The sequence below is a fragment of the Budorcas taxicolor genome, chromosome 12, assembly GCF_023091745.1.
Source record: "Budorcas taxicolor isolate Tak-1 chromosome 12, Takin1.1, whole genome shotgun sequence".
NCBI classification, from domain to species: Eukaryota; Metazoa; Chordata; class Mammalia; order Artiodactyla; family Bovidae; genus Budorcas; species Budorcas taxicolor.
Window position 1 is genome coordinate 26,143,771 of NC_068921.1, and position 24,753 is coordinate 26,168,523.

The 24,753-nt window shown below is 36.1% G+C and overlaps 1 protein-coding gene across 1 annotated transcript in view; it reads right to left on the reverse strand.

Moving 5' to 3' along the window:
* The window catches only part of NBEA (neurobeachin), a 667,766-nt gene that overhangs the window by 310,106 nt on the left and 332,907 nt on the right, over positions 1-24,753 (reverse strand). Inside the window, exons 37-38 of the mRNA XM_052650319.1 lie at positions 19,530-19,638; positions 14,216-14,382 (exon numbers count right to left, since the gene is read on the reverse strand). Coding sequence (XP_052506279.1) covers positions 14,216-14,382; positions 19,530-19,638 — 276 coding nt within the window. The remainder of the gene's footprint in view (positions 1-14,215; positions 14,383-19,529; positions 19,639-24,753) is intronic.

Below are 24,753 nucleotides of genomic sequence, written 5' to 3' on the forward strand. Positions count from 1 at the left end.
TAGTAAACCCCAAGTAAAGTAAAAAGATAAATATACATGTATGGCAGGGATATAAACCAAGCAAAAATGTGTTAAAGAAGCGAGGAGGAAGGAACTAAACCAAAAATGTCACACTTAAGTTCAGTCTTCTCCACTTTAAGGTCTCACAGACGTTAAGTAAATAGTTGGAAATTCTAATCTGACCAGGTGGCATTTCAACAAGTCAGTCTGTGGAGAACAAACACGTGCTGGGATGGTTTGAGTGCTTGATTTTAGGCAGAGGCTGGAATAGCAAACCCTCCTTAACAGTATTTTCTAGCCCTAGCATCTGAAACCCCAAACACACTGAACTGAGTTGATATACTACTTTTTAGGTGTAATTTAAGTATTTTTGGATTTTTAAATATTTAAGAAGTTATCCTCTGGGGAAATATGGGGGTAAGGAGTGAAATTATCATAATAATTAAAATAACTAACATTTGTACTTACTGTTTTTAATCATCACAACCTACTTAAGAGCTGGCTGTATCAATAATAATGTAAATTTTAAATGTGCAAAATAGATCGGAGAGGTAACTTTAAAATATTTGGAGTTCAGAATGTTTCAAAAGATGAAACAAAGAATACTAATGTAAAGGGATTTATAATATATACTCCAAATAAAAACAAATAATCGTGGGTTGCAGGAAGATGGATGAAACTGTAATTTCAAAGTGAAAAGCATTATTAAAATGGCAGGGCTTCAAGTTGGACAGAATAGATATTGAAGAAACTCAAGAAACACAAAGTGACAAATGTGAGGTATTTTATTTCTCTAGGTCCTGAATTATATATGCCAAAAGCAGAGAGTAGTCACAAAGGTACTTTGTGGAGCATATGTTAGGTTGTATTATAAGATGACTCCCATTTTATAGATCGAATGAGTTGACCAAAGTTGAGGTTTCATCAAAACAATCTGGGAGATGGTAAATAAGCAGTAATTAGGTTAAACCAGAGAAGAAAACTTTACTTCTGATATAGATTTAAAAGACCTATATGTGACACAGAATCACATAAAAAATAAACTGATTTACCAGTTTTACTTTAAAGTAAGTAGCAACTATTCCTTAAGGGAACAGTACCCTTGAACGTCAGGTTAGTGCCTCTGAACTAGCCATACTTGAAACCAATGCTCACATAACTCTGACCACGACAGCATCAAATCTACTGTAAGGTGAAAATTGTAATTATCACTCAATTATTATATGTGTAACGACAGCTCCTAAAGAAGTTAACAAGGTATTTTGCTATTTATCTTTTTCATATGTTAACTTACTGCTTAATAATGTACCTTAAAGTGCATTAAAACACACTCAGCTTCTCAGCTGATAAATCTAAAGCTTTAAAAATGCCTGTGTGATGGCTTATATTTGGCATATTTTATTGCCTAGCCCTCAAATGTCTTTCTTCACGCAAAAGCCAGCTGAACTCAATTTTAAAATTTATGTTAAGACTCAAAAGGCATAAAAACCCTCTTTATGGAATACCCCATTCCCTGGCTCTGAACTGGATCTTCATCTGAAGAGTGTTTGACTGCAATTTGGTAACTATTTACTGAATAATGGTAACACAAAAGAATTCCACTTGAAAGAAAACAGTTTCTGTCTTACTGTCTACAAAGAGATATTACAATTTGTAGCTTCTACAAAAATCATATGAATCCACTTTTTACATTAGCTTGAAAAGCTATTAAAACAGTTCTTCTTAGGGCTCAGTTGTCTATACCTAAAAGTAAAGGAGCTGATTATATCTTTAACGATACCCATCAGCCTTTTCTTCATGGAAGACTGTTTCCAACTTGATGCTAATGGCCCAAGATTCAATTAGTAAAGATACATGATTCATCTTATTTTTCTGGGGACTTGTATCATATCAGTAATTGGTCTTTCCTGACAGACTTCAGGGCTTCATTTTGTTTCCTTCCTGAATTGCTACTAAAGTGCTTATGGGCTTGTTTTACAGATTTTTTTATATTTCTAAAATAATATTGTAAAAATATAAGTACCATACTACCTCCATAGAAGAATTCTCCCCACAGATTTTACATTATATAGCACACATTTCACATTTAGAATTTATCATTACCATGCAAATTGGATTAATAGTAGCCAAAGTATCAAATCCTATTTGAAAAGAGGATTAAAGGTTTTACTATGCCAAACAAAACTGACAAAAACTTTTTTTACGTATGAAGTTGGTAGGAGACAAATGTAAACTGCTTAAGATCATTTTATTTGATCTGTTATCTAAGCAGTAAAATATTAATAACATTTACTTTTACAAAATGTTGAACAGAAGTTGGATTTTCTTCTGGTTGTGGAGATGGTCTTGGGTATGCAGTACATTAAGACATGTTAGAATGTTTTAGTTTCTTCCACTAATTATCCTAGTGCCACACTTTTTTTTTCCTTCTTGAATGACTCAATACCCTCAATTTTTGTTTTTGTTGTTTTGCAGAATGCTTCACTAGTTGTTTACAAAAAAGTGGGATAAAACAAACAGATAAACAGACATTAAGACTATGTTTGAGAAACCATATAATATCAAATATTTAAAAAAGTGCATATAGAAAAAAACTAACACAGGGATGTGATATAATGAAAACACAGTATAAGACAGAGCTATATTAAAACATACTTGTAAAAACCAACCTTATTATATTAATAACCTTAAAATGCCAAAGAATTAAACTTTAAAAAAATAGTCACAATATGCAGATTATTTGCATTTATTTTTTTTTCTTAATGAGTATTAGATACTGAAAATACTATCTGAAAATAGAGAATAAATTATAATAAATAATTATTTTCTAGCATTACTTGTTAGAAAAAGGGAGTGGTAAAATGCATCTGTAGTATCACTATCTGGGCCACATTTATTCCATCACACAGTTAATTCCTAAAGCTGAAACAATCATTACATTTTGATGTTCATCTGTTTTATTGAACTACCACATGGGAGATTTATGGGAATGCTATCATGTCAGGGTCACAAGATTAAGTGAACAGTGATGACAGTAAATAAGCCATTTCTCTATATTCCAAAGGGTTTAACTCAGTTACTTAAAATGCCATAAACATAAATAGTCTTCTCCCTCTACATTGTATTTGTGACAGATGACTTCAAAATACAGCACTCTAGGGCAATGGCACTTTCCAACTAAACAGGCAACCCTTATTGTTGACAAAAGACACTAAACTACTTGGAAACACAAATATTAAAAGCAATTTCAACATTTTAATCCATAAAATTTTAGTCTGCATAAAATATAGAGCAGTATCACTGTAAACTACTCATTTATAAAAGCAAAAAAGATATAGTTATAAAAAGGGTATTTGCTGAGGAAAATATTGTTCAAATTCTTAAATGTTTATAAGAATGTTTTCATGTCATTTCATGAGTTCCAAAAAGTCAATGAGTTTAACACATTATTTTAGGGAGTGTAGTGATATTTAAGTAAAAATATCAAAATTATCTTTAAAAATATTAAAAAAAGCAAGCTTATAAAAACAATTACCTCAAAGGCATCCAGAGAGTTTTCTCAACAGTCTAATAATGTACTATCTCCAATGAGTTCTACAAAACTGTCAGCTGCCAAGATAACAGATGCTACTGTCTGAAAAATATTTTCTATAGTTTGGTATATGAATATTTTAATTAGCAGCCAAATAAAGGACTGAGGGGCTGTGATAAACTTAATTTACCTCTAGGCACGTATTTCAAATGGTCAAAAAATTTTAACTTTATCCTATTTGAAAGTCAAGGATAAGTTTTGTTTCTGTGGAGATCCAAAACTTTAATTTTTATTTTAAAACTAATGATTTCAACACCTGAGAAAGTGTCTAATTTTTGTGAGTTTTATTATTTTATATTTGTTTATTGATTTTCTTGATTATTTTCATTTGTGTAGATTATATCATTCTAATGCTATATGACAGAATGTGATCCACTAGAGAAGGGAATGGCAAACCACTTCTTGCCTTGGGAACCCCATGAACAGTATGAAATGGTAAAATGATAGGATACTGAAAGAGGAACTCCCCAGGTCAGGAGGTGCACAATATGCTACTGGAGATCAGTGGAGAAACAACTCCAGAAAGAATGAAGGGATGGAGCCAAAGCAAAAACAATACCCAGTTGTGGATGTGAATGGTGATAGAAGCAAGGTCCAACGCTGTAAAGAGCAATATTGCATAGGAACCTGGAACTTTAGGTCCATGAATCAAGGCAAATTGGAAGTGGTCAAACAAGAGATGGCAAGAGTGAACGTCGACATTCTAGGAATCAGCAAACTAAAATGGGCTAGAATGGGTGAATTTAACTCAGATGAACATTGTATCTACTACTGTGGGCAGGAATCCCTTAGAAGAAATGGAGTAGCCATCATGATCAACAAGGAGTCCCAAATGCAGTACTTGGATGCAATCTCAAAAACGACAGAATGATCTCTGTTCGTTTCCAAGGCAAACCATTCAATATCACAGTAATCCCAGTCTATGCCCCAACCAGTAATGCTGAAGAAGCTGAAGTTGAATGGATCTATGAAGACATACAAGACCTTTTAAAACTAACACCCAAAAAAGATGTCCTTTTCATTATAGGGGACTGGAATGCAAAAGTAGGAAGTCAAGAAACACCTGGAGTAACAGGCAAATTTGGCCTTGGAATACGGAATCAGTAGGGCAAAGGTGAACCGAGTTTTGCCAAGAGAACGCATTGGTCATAGCAAACACCCTCTTCCAACAGCACAAGAGAAGACTCTACACATGGACATCACCAGATGGTCAACACCGAAATGAGACTGATTATATTCTTTGCAGCCAAAGATGGAGAAGCTGTATATAGTCAGCAAAAACAAGACTGGGATGACTGTGGCTCAGATCATGAACTCCTTATTGCCAAATTCAGACTTAAATTGAAGAAAGTAGGAAAAACCACTAGACCATTCAGTTAAGTTCAGTTCAGATGCTCAGTCGTGTTCGACTCTTTGCAACCCCATGAATTGCAGCACGCCAGGCCTCCCTGTCCGTCACCAACTCCTGGAGTTCACCCAAACTCATGTCCACAGAGTCGGTGATGCCATCCGCCATCTCATCCTCTGTCGTCCCCTTCTCCTCCTACCCTCAATCCCTCCTAGCATCAGAGTCTTTTCCAATCAGTCAACTCTTCGAATGAGGTGACCAAAGTATTTGAGTTTCAGCTTTAGCATCAGTCCTTTCAATGAACACCCAGGACTGATCTCCTTTACGATGGACTGGTTGGATCTCATTGCAGTCCAAGGACTCTCAGCTATGACCTAAATCAAATCCCTTATGATTATACAGTAGAAGTGAGAAATACATTTAAGGGACTAGATCTGATTTAGATAGAGTGCCTGATGAACAATGGACAGAAGTTTGTGACTCTGTACAGGAGACAGGGATCAAGACCATCCCCATGGAAACGAAATGCAAAAAAGCAAAATGGCTGTCTGGGGAGGCCTTACAAATAGCTGTGAAAAGAAGAGAAGGAGAAGGAAAAGCAAAGGATAAAAGGAATGATATAAGCATCTGAATGCAGAGTTCCAAAGAATAGCAAGAAAAGATAAGAAAGCCTTCCTCAGCGATCAATGCAAAGAAATAGAGGAAAACAACAGAATGGGAAAGACTAGAGGTCTCTTGAAGAAAATCAGAGATACAAGGCAATATTTCATGCAAAGATGGGCTCGATAAAGGACAGAAATGATATGGACCTAACAGAAGCAGAAGATATTAAGAAAAGGTGGCAAGAATACACAGAAGAACTGTACAAAAAAATCTTCACAACCTAGATAATCACGATGGTGTGATCACTCACCTAGAGCCAGATTCTGGAATGTGAAGTCAAGTGGGCCTTAGAAAGCATCTCTACGAAGAAAGGTAGTGGAGGTGATGGAATTCCAGTTGAGCTATTTCAAATCCTGAAAGATAATGCTGTGAAAGTGCTGCACTCAATATGCCAGCCAATTTGGAAAACTCAGCAGTGGCCACACGACTGGAAAAGGTCAGTTTTCATTCCAATCCCAAAGAAAGGCAATGCGAAAGAATGCTCAAACTACCGCACAATTGCACTCATGTCACACGCTAGTAAAGTAATGCTCAAAATTCTCCAAGCCAGCCTTTAGCAATATGTGAACCGTGAACTTCCTGATGTTCAAGCTGGTTTTAGAAAAGGCAGAGGAACCAGAGATCAAATTGCCAACATCCGCTGGATCATGGAAAAAGCAAGAGAGTTCCAGAAAAACATCTATTTCTGCTTTATTGACTATGCCAAAGCCTTTGACTGTGTGGATCACAAGAAACTGTGGAAAATTCTGAAAGAGATAGGAATACCAGGCCAGCTGACCTGCCTCTTGAGAAACCTATATGCAGGTCAGGAAGCAACAGTTAGAACTTGGACATGGAACAACAGACTGGTTCCAAATAGGAAAAGGAATATGTCAGGGCTGTATAATGTCACCCTGCTTATTGAATTTCTATGCAGAGTACATCATGAGAAATGCTGGGCTGGAAGAAACACAAGCTGAAATCAAGATTGCCGGGAGAAATATCAATAACCTCAGATATGCAGATGACACCACCCTTATGGCAGATATGCAGATGACACCACCCTTATGGCAGAAAATGAAGAGGAACTAAAAAGCCTCTTGATGAAAGTAAAAGAGGAGAGTGAAAAAGTTGGCCTAAAGTTCAACATTTGGAAAACTAAGATCATGGCATCTCGTCCCATCACTTTATGGGAAATAGATGGGGAAACAGTGGAAACAGTGTCAGACCTTATATTTTGGGACTCCAAAATCACTGCAGATGGTGACTGCAGCCATGTAATTAAAAGACACTTACTCCTAGGAAGGAAAGTTATGACCAACCTAGATACCATATTCAAAAGCAGAGACATAACTTTGCCAATGGTCCATCTAGCCAAGGCTATGATTTTTTAAGTGGTCATGTATGGATGTGAGAATTGGATTGTGAAGAAAACTGAGCGCTGAAGAATTGATGCTTTTGAACTGTGGTGTTGGAGAAGACTCTTGAGAGTCCCTTGGACTGCAAGGAGATCCTACCAGTCCATCCTAAAGGAGATCAGTCCTGGTTGTTCTTTGGAAGGAATGATGCTAAAGCTGAATCTCCAGTATTTTGGCCACCTCATGAGAAGAGTTAACTCATTGGAAAAAACTCTGATCCTGGGAGGGATTGGGGGCAGAAGGAGAACGGAATGACAGAGGGTGAGATAGCTGGATGGCATCACCAACTCGATGGACGTGAGTTTGAGTGAACTCCAGGAGCTGGTGACGGACAAGAAGGCCTGGCGTGCTGCAACTCATGTGGTCACAAAGAGTCGGACACAACTGAGCAACTGAACTGAACTGAATGCTATGTGAAGCATTTTATAAATTATTTTACTTTGGAGAGACTGACAGGCTGTTAAAGTTTTCTCTCTCTCTCTAAGGGAAGATGAAGTTTGATACTCCTTTAAGGTATTTGCTGAATCTGGTAATACCACTTTGGTCTTTTCCCCATTTGTAATATTCTCCCAGTTTCCCAGGCTTTTTGTTTTATTTACTGAAGACTCAGAAGTTGCTCACAATTTTCCTTTCTATCCCCAATACTGTAATTATACGTCAAGGTTGTATACATCATGCAAAATACCGAGCTGGATGAATCACGAGATCGAATTAAGATTGTTGGGAGAAATATCAATACCTCAGATATCAGATGACGCTACTCTACAGAAAAGTAAAGTGGATCTTAAGAGCCTCTTGATGAGGGTGAAACAGGAGTGAGAAAAAGCCAGCTTAAAACTCAACATTCAAAAAACTAAGATCATGGCATCCAGTCCCTCTACTTCATGGTAAAGAGAAGGGGAAAATGTCAAAGCAGTGACAGATTTTCTATCTTTGGGCTCCAAAATCACTGCAAATGGTGACTGCAGCTATGAAATTCAAAGATGCTTGCTCCTTGGAAGGAAAGTGTGACAAATCTAGATAGGACACTAAAAAGCAGACAGATCACTTTGCCAACAAAATTCTGTATGGTCAGAGCTATGGTTTTTCTAGTAGTTGTGTATGGATGTGAGAGCTTGACCATAAAGAAGGCTGAATGCCAAAGAATCGATGTTTTTGAATTGTGGTGCTAGATAAGACTCTTTAGAGAGTCCCTTGGACTGCACGGAGATCAAACCAGTCAATCCTAAAGGACGTCAACCCTCAATATTCACTGGAAGGATTGATGGTGAAGCTGAAGCTTCTATACTTTGGCTACCTTATGCAAAGAGCCGACTCACTTAAAAAGACCCTGATGCTGGGAGAGATTGAAGCCAAAAGTAGAAGAAGGCCGCAGAGAATAAGATGGTTAGACAGCATCACTAACTCAGTGGAGATGAATTTGAGTAAACTCTGGGAGGCACGGAAGGACACAGAAGCCTGGCGTGCTGTAGTCCATGGGTTCACAAAGAGTCAGACATGACTTAGCGACTAAATAGTAACAATTCAAATTAAGTGCCAATGCAAGATTCCATCCTTTCAGTTTCTTGATCTCATTATTATGATTTTCAACTTGACTCCACTTAATTATTGGATTTTTATGACCACATTCTGGATGTGTTAACCTGTTCTGATATATTTCTGAAATCTTAAAATCAAACATCTGAGAGATTCCCATAGTTCAGTTCACTGACTCTTATTTTCTTGAATCCATTATTTTCTGTCTATCAGTCCCCTGCTTTCTTTACTTTGCTTCCTTACTTAACTATTTTAGATTATCACTTATCACTCTATCACTTCAATCACTTTCTTATTTGTAACTTAATATGTTTATTCCTTTGCCTTGATGAAACTATCCAGCAATAAACAACCCTAGAAGTGATGAATTAAAGACAATGTGTTTTTTAACCTATCTACAGATACATAGTCACAGGTACGGCTTAATAGTCACAGGTATGGCTCTTTCTCTTTTTGGCTGTTGACAGAATATAAGCAGTTTCTTACATATTTTAAAAATTTACAATTAGGCGCCTTCCTTTTATTTGGAAGGAAATGGAGTACAAACCTTGTAATCTATTGTAATACAATGTTTTGCTGTATCAGAGAAAACATCATGTGATACATTCAGATTAGTTGGGAAAATAATTCAAAATATAGTATAATTAGCTCAGAATAAAATCCCACTACCCTACAAGAATCCATATTCTAACAATTTTTGGTGGTTGGAAGAAGAAAACATATAGATGTATTGCTGACACAATCTGTTGAGGGACAATGTATGTATGTGTGTCGTATGGGGAGTGGGAGATGAAAGAAAGAAGTAAATCAAGGAACAAGAGAGGTGGGATTTGTTGGGGATTGGAAATATATATTTGGCCATGTCTAAGAAGTTTATCACATACATGAACAGTGACCTACTGTCATATGGAGCTCTATTTTCTTCTTCATGGTAGACTTTTCCATTAAAATATGATCTGGGCAAGGGAAACTCAATGATCATCTTCCCATCTACACCACTTCCTTCAGTGTTTCTGAGTTCTAAGAATGGCACCACCATTACCTGGTGAGTGATGACAGCCACCTGGACAACATTCTTGATTCTTTACTAACCATTTAATCATCAAGTCACAATGACGTTACATAATTTTAGATGTATGTTTTCTATTAAAGTGGCTAGCATCAGTGACCTAAATTAAATAGAACCCAATGAGTTGAATGTTAAAGATTCAAGTACCCAAGGAAAATGAAAATCTGTTTCATAGTTACAGAACCTATAGCTCAGACAGATGGTTGCAAAAAAGTCCTAGCCAGGGAATAAAATGGATCAGAAAATTAAGCAAAATCTCCACTACACTCTATGCCAACTTCTCCAAAATAAGCAGGGTTTTGAATCTAGAAATCTGAGGCTATTTTTAAATTCTTAGCAGATATGAGATACTCCTTTTAAAAGGCAGCTGAACTATCCCAGAAGACATGCTGGACAATGAGTCTTGAGGGGAAAAGAGACTGAGGTATCTGGGGTTTGGGTAGTTTACTGTAAGACTAAGAAGATGATGTAAGAAGAGGGTCCTGAAAGTGAGATGGTACATTTACTTCCAATGAAAGGGCAGGAACATGTGCAGCTGTTCCCCAGGTACCACAGCTCCTGGCATTAATGCAGAAACTGAAGTCTAATTTTGTCCAGAAACAGACCTGCTTTCAAGAATAAGCATATCTCTAGAGCCCAGAGTAAAATGAAGATCTAGAGCTTTACATTAATAAGATTAGCAGAATCTCAGCATAATCCTTGAGTGTGTGGGGCCCTATTAATAAATAAGACTGAGTTTTCCACCTCTCATGGAGGGGACTCAGGGCAAATTAATTCAGGTTTAAATAAAATCTGAGTACAGTGGTTGTAGTTCATACCCGTTATAAACGGCATCAGTAAACGTTTTAAGACAAAGGACAGAGAAATGGAGCCAGGAAGTGAAAGTTAATAGGACTGTTTCAGAATATTCCAAATCTAGACTTTGTTTCAAAAGCATATGATTTTCACTTCAAATACTACCTGCTCACTCCTTGCTTTATGTTTTAGTGTTTAATTTACATTACTTTAAGTTAATATTTTGTGCTTATAATGCTGATTTTGAGTTATTTCATTACTTTGACTTTAAATTCTTGATAGAGTGAGAGAATTCTTGATACAGATGAAGTCTTGTTTTGGAAGTGTAGACTATCAGACTGAAATCCAATAACTATGTCCATCCTCTCATTCCAACCTGTTACATTTATTTATATAACTTTTTAGAAGCTATGGCATGCTATTCTATGAAGTTTCATAGCCATTAAGTGAGAATGAGCTATGATACGAATATTTTTTATTTCTAAGCAGGTTAATTTTTTGGTCATCTTAGATTTCACAGTGTTAACAATACCACAATTAATATTAATAGATTGTTTCTTCTACTTAGTGCTACCAATATACTTGTCAATACAACTTGTAATTTATATTTTAAAAAAGCTTTCAAATTCTAGTTTTTCCATAGGGAAGAAATCAAGATCAATAACATTATATGAATTCAAAAGTTAAAATATGTTAGAGCCAGCAAGTGGCATAATTGAGTCAAAAGATAAAGTTAAAAGGACTTATATGTTAAAATTAAACATTTTTTTATAAAACAGGAAGTAGAACATTATAGAGATGAAATTCCTCCAGATTTAACATATATTTAATAACAAGAATATATCTGTAAGTGGTATTCAACCTCTCCACTGAGGAAACTACAAGGCTATTGGAAGAGACAGGCACATCTACGTTGCTATAAAACATTAAGTGATATACCATAGATAGTTGCAATACAGATAATTACCACAAACTATGAGGAATCAGATTTACAAAAGATAGAGAAACCAGGAAACTCTATAGAAAGGGTGACATGTGACCTCAGCTATAACAGGGTGACCATACTTTCCTATTTCTTCTAGTATATGTCTTCATAAAGCAGCCAGACTAATCTTTTTAAACATAAATCAGATCATGCTACCCTTCTGCTCAAAACCCTTCACTGTTTTTCATGCCACTTAGGATAAAGTCACGAATCCTTGTGATCTACAGGACTTTAAATCATCAGGCTCATATGTTCCTCTCCAGCCTCATCTCAAGACACCACTCCCACCACTCACTGAGCTGTAGACATAAAACTCCCCTTTCTGTTCATTTTATTATTTCTATGCTCTGAGTCTTTGTAATGTTTCTCTTCTAATGTTCTATATTCCACCCTTTGCTGATGATTCCCTTCTCATCCCTCAAAACTTGGCCTAAACTGACCTTCTTTGAAAAAGTCTTCCCTGAATCTCTAATCTAAAATAAAGATCCTCTGTTACACTCTTTCTTCCAGAGTACCCTATATTTTTCTTTCCTAATGTTTGCTGAATTTTGTTATTAATGCTTTATTTCTATAATTATTTAATATGAGCCCCTTCTACCAGACTATAATTTAATTATGCGAGGGCAGGCCAGGCTTTGGTGTTCAGCTGTTTCATCAAATACTAGTTTAGATGTTGCTGTGAAGGTATTTTGTAGGTGTGATAACATGTATAATCAGTTGACTATAAGTATCACTTCATGGGAAATATAGATGGGGAAACAGTGGAAACAGTGTCAGACTTTATTCTTTTGGGCTCCAAAATCACTGCAGATGGTGACTGCAGCCATGTAATTAAAAGATGCTTACTCCTTGGAAGGAAATTTATGATCAACCTAGATAGCATATTTAAAAGCAGAGACATTACTTTGCCGACTAAGGTCCGTCTAGTCAAGGCTACGGTTTCTCCAGTGGTCATGTATGGATGTGAGAGTTGGACTGTGAAGAAGGCTGAGCGCCAAAGAATTGATGCGCTTGAACTGTGGTGTTGAAGAAGACTCTTGAGAGTCCCTTGGACTGCAAGGAGATCCAACCAGTCCATTCTGAAGGAGATCAGCCCTGGGTGTTCTTTGGAAGGAATGATGCTAAAGCTGAAACTCCAGTACTTTGGCCACCTCATGCGAAGAGTTGACTCATTGGAAAAAACTCTGATGCTGGGAGGGATTGGGGGCAGGAGGAGAAGGGGACGACAGAGGATGAGATAGCTGGATGGCATCACTGACTCGATGGACGTGAGTCTGAGTGAACTCCAGGAGTTGGTGATGGACAGGGAGGCCTGGCATGCTGCGATTCATGGGGTCGCAGAGTCGGACACGACTGAGCGACTGAACTGAACTGAACTGAAAGGATATTATGCCCAGTAATGTGGGTGGGACTCAGCTAATCAGTTGAAGGTCTTAAGAGAAAAGACCTAGGTTTCCTGGAGAAGAAGGAATTCTGCCTCAAGACAGAAATCCTGTCTGTGCTTCCAGACTGCCAGCCCAGCCTACAGATTTCAGATTTGCCAGGTCCCATAAGCATGTGAGCCAATTCTTTGAAATAAATTGATATCTATATATCTATATTCATATCCATACCCAAATCTATATCTGTATTTTACCTATATTCTGTTGGATCTTTTCTGTTTGTCTGGTGAACCCTGACTGATACAGTCTGCTTCTACTTGTAAAACTGTGTGATACTATACAGGTTTCACTTAAACTCTGAAATCTTCAATTTCTTTATTGTAATATGAAAAAAAAATTCAGTATCAACCTTAATGGAGATTTTATGAATGTTAAAAAAAAATCTCATTTAACATTCTTAGTATAGTGCCCGGCAAACAATAAATATTTAATTAATGTTAGATGTGGTGGTATTGTTATTATTATAAGAAACAAATATCTAGAGTTAGCTATTTTTAAAGATGTTTATGTTCTAATATTACTTTAAATTCAAATAATAAAGTTTTCTTAAATTTATCTTATACTTGAGATCCCAGGACAGTTGATCAACTACTATCCTAGCCATATTCCAGATGTTCTTTCTAGCTAACAGAATCACTTCTACCAGAATTTTTCTTAGGGTCCTTTCCACAATTAACCAATCCCTAAATTCTGCCAGACAGAGACTGGATAAAAACATTCAATGAGATAAGATAATACTAATATATATAAAGGAAGGACATTAGCAATCTAAATATAGTGACCTGACTCACTACTATTTTTCTAGAAAACATTGTGCAGAAGAAAGCAAAACAAATTTATGTCCACAAATTTTTAGTAGAAAAACACTTTTTATTATAGTCTCAAAAATAGCCTAATTTGAGATGAAAACCTTTCCTAAGAAAAAGTGAATAGAGAAACATGAAATAAAATATTTTTAAACAATGTATTACTTCTCCATAATACATGCTTATATTATTACTACTTATATGTAAGAAAAATTAAGAATGATATAAATCTAATAATTTGAAGAGTTGACTCTAAAAGATTAAAAACAAACCATTTCTACACCCTTACTATATATGAGAAATGATATTCTAAAATACTTGTCTAAACAAATTTTGTATTGTTATACATAATTATAAATTAGAAATAACTTCCATTAGATTACTTGTAAAAGTTTAGATTTTCTTTTAAAGCCATTCTAAAGAGCCATTAAAAAGATTTCAGGAAAAAAATTAAGCAATTTATAATACTTTAAAATAACAGTATATGAGTAATTTTTAAGTTTATAGTTACTTTTTATTTATAACTTTTAAAATTAACCTATGAGTTACTATTTACTTCTAGTATTTTTTCTTACAACTCACCTATGAGAAACCGCTCCCCATGCACCATGCTTATTTGTGAGAATGTTCAAGATTTTCTGTTTCAACTGATTTGCAGTCACGTGGTCCCGATGCTTTGCGGCACTTATGAGGTGGTCACACATCTTCTCTTCCTCTCTTCTATCAGCAGCATATTGGGCACACTGTGACTAAAAGAAATACCAACAGTGCATGATAATACACCTCTATCTACATAGGAGAGAAATGATATCTAGCCTTGAGTTAAAGGGTAATTATCAATTCAATTTTTAAAACTCAGATAATATTTTGAAAGTTATTCTAGTATATATGTATGTGTGTATATATATGTGCATATACATATGGTCACTTTGCAAACTGGTAAAACTGTGTTCTTTCTATGTGTTTATACATAAAGTACATGGAAAGCAATTTGAATGTTAATAACCTGGGTCTCCCGCATTGTAGGCAGATTCTTTACCATCTGAGTCACAAGGAAAGCTCATTAAGTAATATTATCAGATAATTTATGACTTTTAATCTACCTTCCAATTCTGAAATTCTGATTTTAACATACTCTAAAAGTGAGCATTTTAGAAACAAAATAGTTTATCAAAAATTCAAATCTACTTATTATTTTACCAATACAATGTTGTTGTTGCTGTTTAGTTGCTACGTAGTGTCTGACTTTTGTGACCCCATGGACTGTAGCCTGCCAGGCTGCTCTACAGATGGGATTTCCCCTCAAGAACACTTGAGTGGTTTGCCATTTCCATTTCCAGGAGATCGTCCCAACCGAGGGACTGAACCCAGGTCTCCTGCATTGGCAGGGGAATTCTTTACTGCTGAGCTACCAGGGAAGGCCCTAATATAGTATATAAGTGTTCACTGTTCAGTCATGTCGAACTCTTTGTCACACCATGGACTGTAACCTGCCAGGTTCTTTTATCCACGGAATTCTCCAGGCAAGATTACTGGAGTGGGTAGCCATTCCCTTCTCCAGGGGATCTTCCCGACCCAGGGATTGAATGCAGGTCTCCTGAAATGCAAGAAGATTTTTTTTTTTTACCATCTGAGCCACCAGGGAAGCCCAATATAGTATCAGCTCAGTTCAGTTGCTCAGTCATGTCCAACTCTTTGCAAACCCATGAACTGCAGCACGCCAGGCCTCCCTGTCCATCACCAACACCCGCAGTCCACCCAAATCCATGTCATTGAGTCGGTGATGCCACCCAACCATCTTATCCTCTGTCGTCCCATTCTCCTGCCTTCAATCTTTCCCAGCATCAGGGTCTTTTCAAATGAGTCAGCTCTTCGCAACAGGTGGACACAGTATTGGAGTTTCAGCTTCAACATCAGTCCTTCCAATGAACACCCAGGACTGATCTCCTTTAGGATGGACTGGTTGGCTCTCTTTGAAGTCCAAGGGACTCTCAAGAGTCTTCTCCAACACCACAGTTCAAAGCATCAATTCTTCGGCGCTCAGCTTTCTTTATAGTTCAACTCTCACATCCATACATGACCACTGGAAAAACTATAGCCTTGACCAGATGGACGTTTGTACAGACAAAGTAATGTCTCTGCTTTTTAATATGCTGTCTAGGTTGGTCATAACTTTCCTTCCAAGGAGTAAGCGTCTTTTAATTTCATGGCTGCAGTCACCAATTGCAGTGATTTTGGAGCCCAGAAAAAAAAAGTCTGACACTGTTTCCACTGTTTCCCTATCCATTTTCCATAAAGTGATGGGACCGGATGCCATGATCTTCGTTTTCTGAATGTTGAGCTTTAAGCCAACTTTTTTACTCCCCTCTCTCAGGCTCTTTAGTTCTTCTTCACTTTCTGCCATAAGGGTGGTGTCATCTGCATATCTGAGGTTATTGATATTTCTCTCGGCAATCTTGATTCCAGCTTGTGCTTCTTCCAGCCCAGCGTTTCTCATGATGTACTCTGCACAGAAGTTAAATAAGCAGGGTGACAATATACAGCCTTGACGTATTCCTTTTCCTATTTGGAACCAGTCTGTTGTTCCATGTCCAGTTCTAACTGTTGCTTCCTGACCTGCATATAGGTTTCTCAAGAGGCAGGTCAGGTGGTCTGGTATTCCCATCTCTTTCAGAATTTTCCACAGTTTCTTGTGATCCACAGTCAAAGGCTTTGGCATAGTCAATAAAGCAGAAATAGATGTTTTTTGGAATTCTCTTGCTTTTTCCATGATCCAGCGGATGTTGGCAATTTGGTCTCTGGTTCCTCTGCCTTTTCTAAAACCAGCTTGAACATCTGGAAGTGCACGGTTCACATAATGCTGAAGCCTGGCTTGGAGAATTTTAAGCATGACTTTACTAGCGTGTGAGATGAGTGCAATTGTGTGGTAGTTTGACCATTCTTTGGCATTGCCTTTCTTTGGGATTGGAATGAAATGTCTTACTTAAAAATGTTATGTTCCTGATAATTATATATAAATCAAAACAGTGCCATTTAATAGTGTTCCATCCCATAAATGGCAATGTGGTATAGAAATAGTTTAGGAATTTTGACTTTCATTCAATTTCACACTTTATGTAAATTCTTTTTTCTCTGTAATCAGCTTTATATTCATAAAATAAAGGGCTAAAACAATATTTTCTCTACAGAGTATCTTAGCTTTCAAATTTAGTGTATTCAAAGTGTCTTTGAATGATAACTACTCTCTTAATTTTCTCTACCTAGTAATCAGTTGTCCTGTCAGCTATCTGTGTTCAAGTTCATTGGTATTAGAAACATAGGCAATCTTGTGTATCAAAAAGGTTCAATACAAACATGAACATGAAGACGAAACATCTCTTTAATCATAAGTCTTTTTTGTATAATGATTTATGTATACAGTGACTGCAAATTTTAATATTATCAAGTATTAATATGAGTCATATAATTATAAAAAACTTTCATACATCTAAAATATACATATAATGAGTTCACATTCATTATTACAAAGTAAAAATCCTTCATGGAAGGTATCTGAGCATAATCCTTTCAACTATCCCTTGATTCAGACTACCACAAGTCGTGTCTTCCAGAGAAATAATCCTTCTGTAACCTAAGAAGGATTAATTCATTTTCCAATTTATCTTTTTGTATAGGGAATCACCAATTAGTACAATGATCTGCCTCCATAATGAGGTTAATATTTCATTAGCTCATTGGAGAGTAAAATTAAATTTTCATTTTTTCTTCCTTAACGATTACAGTGGTTAGCCAAAAAAACTTAACTGTTAAGTACCCATCTCAAATTAAATATAGCTTTTTTCTTAATTACAGGCTTATATGGGAGATATAGAAATTCTTCAAAAAGTCCTAGCATAAAATTTTATGGCTTTCATAAAATTTCTTACAATATAGAAGTGGAATAGGTTTGGTAAACTACATATGCACACAGATACACACACATCAGTGAGTTTTATTAATACAGCTTTAACCTAAAAGGAATAAATAGAAAATCTGAGTTAAAAAAAACAATGCACGTTCATTAAGTAACAATGATAATACTCTCAAAATTTGGTTTACATCATTATTTTTTTGTGTACACAATGTAGAAACACTGAGTTGTTCACATTCCCTTCACAGCATCTATACCTCTATTAGCTGTGTGTCCTCAATCAAACAGATCTGATTTTCACCAAGATGGTGAAAATTTTATTAAGGGTGTGTGAAAACAATCTTACTCTTTAAATGTACAAAGCACGCATACACAGTACATAAACAAATAAATAGCATATTGGTGATAATTATAATAAATCATGGTAGGAGCTGATTAGGGTGACAACTATTTAAAAATTTTCCTTAGAGGGGACAATAATATTAAAAGGTTGAAAAACACCACTCTTAGCTTAATATCACCTTGGTTAAATGTATGTTAGAGCTTGTAATTAATATCTGATGGCTTGAAAATGTATCTTAAATGCTTTCACATGTCAAATATTGCTCTGCTTATATCCCCACAAAATAATTTGCTTTTCTTAGTAGAAATATAATCAACTCAAAACTGATTCTGCAGGGAATTCAGTTAATATCCTAAATGTTATTACTAACAGAGGTCGAAAGTCAACTGAACATTGCTATTTTGTCTAGAGTTCTGACATATCTTATACCTAAACATATTATTCAAAGCAGATAACTTAATCTTTTCTCATCATCCAGATTAGAGTATGATACCTGATTTGTAAAGATTTGAAGTTATTTATGGTTGGAAAGATACAAAACTTCATTCTGACAGACACTTAACTGTCGATGTACTTTTATCAGAATTTATATTTTTTTTTTCAAATAAGACTGCTACAATCCCATATGACAGGTATGTGCTGTTTCATTTGACAAATGAAGTGGATATTATGGTTATTATAACAAAACAGTTATTTCTGCCTTATTCTTTTCAGCGAGGTAGATCAGAGATCTCTAGACCTAGGACATCAACCTGCATGACTAACAGAACTGCTTTACTGAGATAAAAACCTCAAAACTGGAAATATGGGTTCTGGCTTCCAGGTGCACCACACTTGTTCATATGTTTTATCATGACCATAAATTGCTGGACTTAAGTATTATTTTCAAGGCCAACCTAAGTCAAATACCAGGTCACCTAAATATTTCTGAGAATAAGTTTATTGAATCAGGGTAATATGTCAAATAATTACTGACATGCTAGAAATATAAGAATAATATTTATTTAAAAAACTGTTAGTATTACTATATACTACTTGGAATACCTTAAGTTTTTGAATATAAAATAGAAATGATAGTTTGTTCTTTATGCAAATGATAATTTGTGCTTATGAAGATTTTAAACTGTTATGTTTCCATATATACATACAGATCTACATATACATCATATATAATATGTTGCTTCATTCGTTAATCAAGTATAAATTATAAAAATAAAATATGAACTAAAATGATCTTTGGCTACTCTAAATAGAGATGAATACATTATTAAATAATAAATTGCTGAAGAGCAAAACTGTTTCTTCACATAACCACTATTACACCCATATCTAATGGTGTGTAAACTATGCTTAAAAATTACTAAAGGAATTGCACTGTAAAACTATATGTGCCTTTAAGAATAAGTTAGAAAAACCTCAGTCTATCAAGTGGTTAGGCATAATGCTAGAGTGGTCTTTTCATATTGCAAATGAGGTAATAAGTGCCCTGTCTGACATTTACTAAAGCTTTTAAAAACAACTGAAATGAAATTGAAATTTTCATTGAAATTTTCGTCTTAAAAAAAAAACTTATGTAAGGTTACCATTGGTGACAACTGACTTGAAACAAAAAAGCAGAATTTAATTCACTCCCAAATCCTTACCTCAAACTCTGCATGTTTATGTACATCCTCAGCTCTCTGTCTGTTCAAAATAAACTCAGCTTCATTTGCAACACGAACTATATGGTCCTTCATAGCATGGCATAGCAATCTGAAAAGATAAATACCTTTGGAATTAATATAATAACTTTGTGCAACTCAATTTTTTTCAGTAATCAAATTTCAGTATTGTAAATATTAACTATGCATAAATTTTAGATAAGTCTAAATCATACAATTACAAAATATGCTATTAAACTGTTACAGCAATGCCTCTTAAATACAGTGTGTCTTGTGAACAAATGATTTAGTTAATTTAATAAAGGTATTAAAGGCAAGAAAAACAAGGATTTTGGACACTTTGAAAATGGTTAAAGCAACAGAATTCAGTGTCATGAAAGTAAATTTTTACAAAAAACCTGGATAATCGTTCGTTAGAAAATCTAGACTGTATTCTTGACTTTAATTAATATATAGACACTAGGACTAAATTACATCTAAAATTCACTTACATGCTCAGATCCTTAATTCTAAGATGGAACCTTCCTTAAATAAATTCTGAGGAGCAGTGAATTCAAGATAGTTTCTCACTAGAAATCTTACAAAAATCTATGTCTGTTCTGACATAAACTTTGTTATCCCATGGTGAGATTTGGGTTAAATTGATTGTCACTCTAGAAACAGCAGGAACTTCTTGGCCATATGACGGAGGCCTCACATAAGAGGAACGCAGGCACATTCCAATGGGAATATGTCTACTTTTCAGGATGGATGTTAACAACTTAAGTTACTCAAAGAACACAACAGTAAGGGGAAATCTACTAGAAAGCACAATACTTGGGGGAAAGTGGCTCAAACACTTCTGTAAATAATGTTGGAGGGCAAACAATCGTACAGATAGTCTTAAATTTAATCACTAAGGAAGCTGGGAAAATAAAAGAAGTTAAAGACTAAACTTTCCAACTAGTAAGTTTTGATGACCTCATTGGTCTATATTTTATAGATAATCTTCAAAAGAGAAGAGGTTGGAGTCTTTGGTTCAATGGCTTTATCTAGTGCATGAAGGCTGAAGAAAGCCAGGAAGAAATCTAATATGTGTGAATTAGTGCAGATTACAACATTTAAATAGATTAACAGAAGACAGGAGGAAGGAAGAGACTCAGGGTCTGGCTGGTTAATAGGTATGATACCATTCTTAGGAACAAAACAGTGGATGACCGAAGCCAAGAGGCATGGCGGCAGAGCAGGGGATGGGGTAGGAGAGATTCATGCCTCAGATACACCAGAGAAATTGTATCGGTTGTCTGTTCTCCTAGTTTTTCACTGAGGAGTTATACATCAACTAATGCATGATATGTTTGTGTGTGTATTTTTTTTAAGCAGAAATTTATTAAGATCCATTTATATAGTGTTTTACACACACAGAATCCTCAACATTCAGGCAATCAACACTATTCTCAGAAGTGCATTGTAAGAAGACAGACTTCTTTGACCTCATCCCCTAAAAAGATACTTCTGTTTATACTCCTAAAAATGATGAATTTATTACACCACCTCTCAAGAACAATCCCACTAATCCCAAAACCTCTGCAGAGGGTGAAGAGAGATTAGCAGAGAACCTTCTCCACAACACAGTGCCACACCCAGATGGGTAGTACAAGAGACACAGAAATGGCTTCAAGGAGTGTGTACCCAATAATGGGGCTGTGAGGAGAGCCTGGGGGCCCTGCTGGGGGCCAGACAATACTGAATGGCTTCCAGGGCCTCTTATTCCTCCTCATCTTCTCATGCAGCCATGGCTCCTGGAGATTTAGGCTCCGGGAGGGCATCTCTCACCTTACTACGTGCTTTGCCTAAAGCCCCTATGGTGATGTCAAACAGAATTCTGTCAATTTCTATTGCTGCTGCTTCTTTCATTTCTTCTTGATTGCCCATGCTTTCAAAAGTGTCCTCTAACATCTTTTCTATGATCCCAGCCTTTATCATCTCTTTGGACAGGTCCCACATGGTGGCCTGGATTTCCAAGATATTCACAAGATGCTGCATGGCCTTCATCACTTCTGTGTTCTTCTGCAAGAGAACCTGCCACTCACACAACTGCCAGCTGGTTCTTCAGCCCTGTGAGCACAGAGTTCATGTGTACTTTGGATGTACAGAGCTTGCTCATGGCCTTCCTTGACCTGAATCATCTTGGCCAGAACCATGCAGACATCCTTCTGACCCTTTCTGGCAGCATGATTCATAGACTGTTTCACTTTTTCTTCTTCTCTATGGATATCTCATATCTGCCCGTCAACAACTCTCATTTCTTTTCTTTAGTGACCATTCGTTGGCCAGCTCTTTGGGCAGCTTCTCCTGAGTTTTTCCAAATAGCCCCATGGCGAACTGAACTGAACTTGCACTTCCCAGCTTTCCATGCCCTGAGCCCAGGCAGGTCACAGGCAGCTGCTTGGGTGGGGCCATTGAAAGGCACGTGTGATGTTTTATTTCCATGCCTCTACTTATCTGACTCTTTTAAAGGGGAGCTAAAAATCCCAAAATCTAAGATTCCTTTAGAATCTTCAATTCTATCTCACTTCAGGAAGTCACTCTATTGGCCATAATCAGCTTCACATATTAAATTTTTAAGCTCAAATAATCTACTCTGTGTCACAGTCACAGATAAGAATCCTAAACTTTCTCTCTTCCCTTCACTTGTCTCTCCCTGGTTCCAGGCAAAAAAAAAAAAAGACTTCCAACTTCCACTTCTGTGATCCTTCTGTTTTCTCTTAGTCCTTCATCCACTGCTCGATTTATTTCCTTTTTCACTAACTTGGATCCCATGATTCCACATTTTAAGCATCCTCTTGCAACACCTTCACTCAATCCATGATCTGTGCTATAGCTGCTTAGGAAATACGTTAACACTAGGTAGAGATGGGGGTATCCCTTCTCAGTTCTACATCTGGACCTCTGAGGAAACTTAAGTTGACTTTTCTAAGCTAATTTTGTTAAGGCTGTATTCCTTGTCATGTGTGGTTATTTAAGTCTCTGTTTTTATTACGTTAGTGAAAGTTAACGATTAGAAAAAATGTCTTTAAATGCCTGAATCCAAAAAATCTCCCAGACTTTCTCAAGGAGCTGCGTGTATGTGTTGACAGCCCTTGAACACTGAACCAGGCAGGTTTGAACCCTACCTTTGTGTTTACTTTCTGCTGCCACAGAATCTCAGCATCCATAGGTGAGAGTTTGGAACTTTCTCCTCTTTCCAGAGCATGAAAACTAAGCATGTGCAGGGCCCTTTAGAATTTCAGAAATATGTCCGAGCTTTTCAAAGTCTTGTGTACATTTTACTCCCTTGCTGTTCCTCTCTAGCTTTTCGGTTTGTCTACCATTGGCCTCAACTGTTCTCTATCACCTCAGGCAATGGCAACCTAAGATACTGGCCTATAAATGCCTTCAACAAATGCCCTCAGTAAAGCAGCTTTCTTTTCACACTAGGCCAGTTCCAAGTTAGGCAAAATGAATCTTTTAACCTATTCTCCCAGGGAGTCACTAGACAGATCAAAAGTAAGTGATTAAAATTCTTTGCTAATGATGTCTATTTCCCTCTGGCACAGTGGCTTATAATGTGTGCTTTTTAAATTGTTTCCTTTGAACTGGAAAGCAAAGGTTGGCACTGGAGTTAAGTTAAAATGTCACAAAATTACTGCACCATCACACCCCCTAATAGTTTTTGAAAATATTTTTGTTGTATATACAATTATTGAGACTTTTTTCTTCAAACATTGCAAGTATTATGTCCTTATCTTCTAGCTTTCTTTGTTGCTGTCATTCTACTTTCCCCTTTTTCTAAATGATCAGTTCCTTCTTTCTGGGTGCTTTTACCTCTTTCTTTTTGGCTTTGCCCAGTTTCAGTACCATGTGTCTAGCCTGGGTTTCTTTTTATTTATCCTACTTGAGGTACACTGTGATTTTCATATTACTATATTTTTATTTTCAATCAGCTTTTAAAAATTCACAAACATTATCTTTTAAAATATTTCATTTCACCTACTCTATTTATTTTCCTTTTTCAATTCTGATGATTTACAAATTAAACTTTCTTATTCTACCCCCACAATTCTTAATATCACTTTCATTTTTCATTTCTTTCTCTTTCTGCATTTTGGGTAAAAATCTCAAAATCTATCTTTCAAGTCAGTATAATTCCCTTCATCTTTGTATAATCTGATGAATCATTAATACACAGAGTTTTTCCAAATTGTATTTTTAAAATCTATGAACTGTTAGTCACTCAGTAATGTCTGACTCTTTATGATCTCATGGACTGTAGCCTGTCAGGCTCCTCTGTCCATGGGATTCTTCAGGCAAAAGTTAGTGGAGTGGGTTGCCATTCCCTTCTCCAGCGGACCTTCCTGACACAGGGATCAAACCCAGGTTTCCTATATTGCAGGCAGACTCTTTACTGTCTGAGCCACCAGGAAAACCTTAAAAAAAAAAAAAAAATATATATATATATATACATATTTAAAAAAATATATATATATATATACATCCCCCAAGGACTATCAAGGTTAGAATTATGAAATTCAGGAAATAAAATAGTACAAAATCGAATGAATAAAAAGAGACCATGGGAAGCTTTGAAAAATTGAGAGGTGACAGAATTTAAGGCTTTCCTGGTTGCTCAGGGGTTGCTCCTAGGGGTAGGATGTGAATGCTCTATAGCAGAAGATAATCCTCAGTGACCCATTCAGCTTTATTCACTCTTCAATCTGTTGAAATCTGACTTTAAGATCATCCTACATTAATCACTAGTCTTGTTAATTTTATTTATTTTTAATCTGCTTCTTTATTACTTAAACATTGTTTTAATTCAAGCCTAATCATCTGTCATCCAATTACAACAGCCTCCTGATTTCTCTGACTCCCTCAAATCTTCAGTTCCTCTGTTACATTTTTCGCTCTGCCACTAGTGTTATTTACACTTCTTAGCTACTTTTATTGACAAGATAATAGTTAAACATTATATATAGACATCGGTCTACTTTTCCAACTTTATCTACCGCCTTTTCAGTATATGTTTTCTGTGTTTCAGAGAACATAGTTCTTTAGTGATGCATGCAACTTCAGGATTTCTGTATGTGCCACTTCTTTCTGGAACTCCTACCACTCACTCCTCTCCACACAACTAAGAGACCTTCTCCCAATTTCTCAGATGTTCTGGGAATTATATTTATCACAC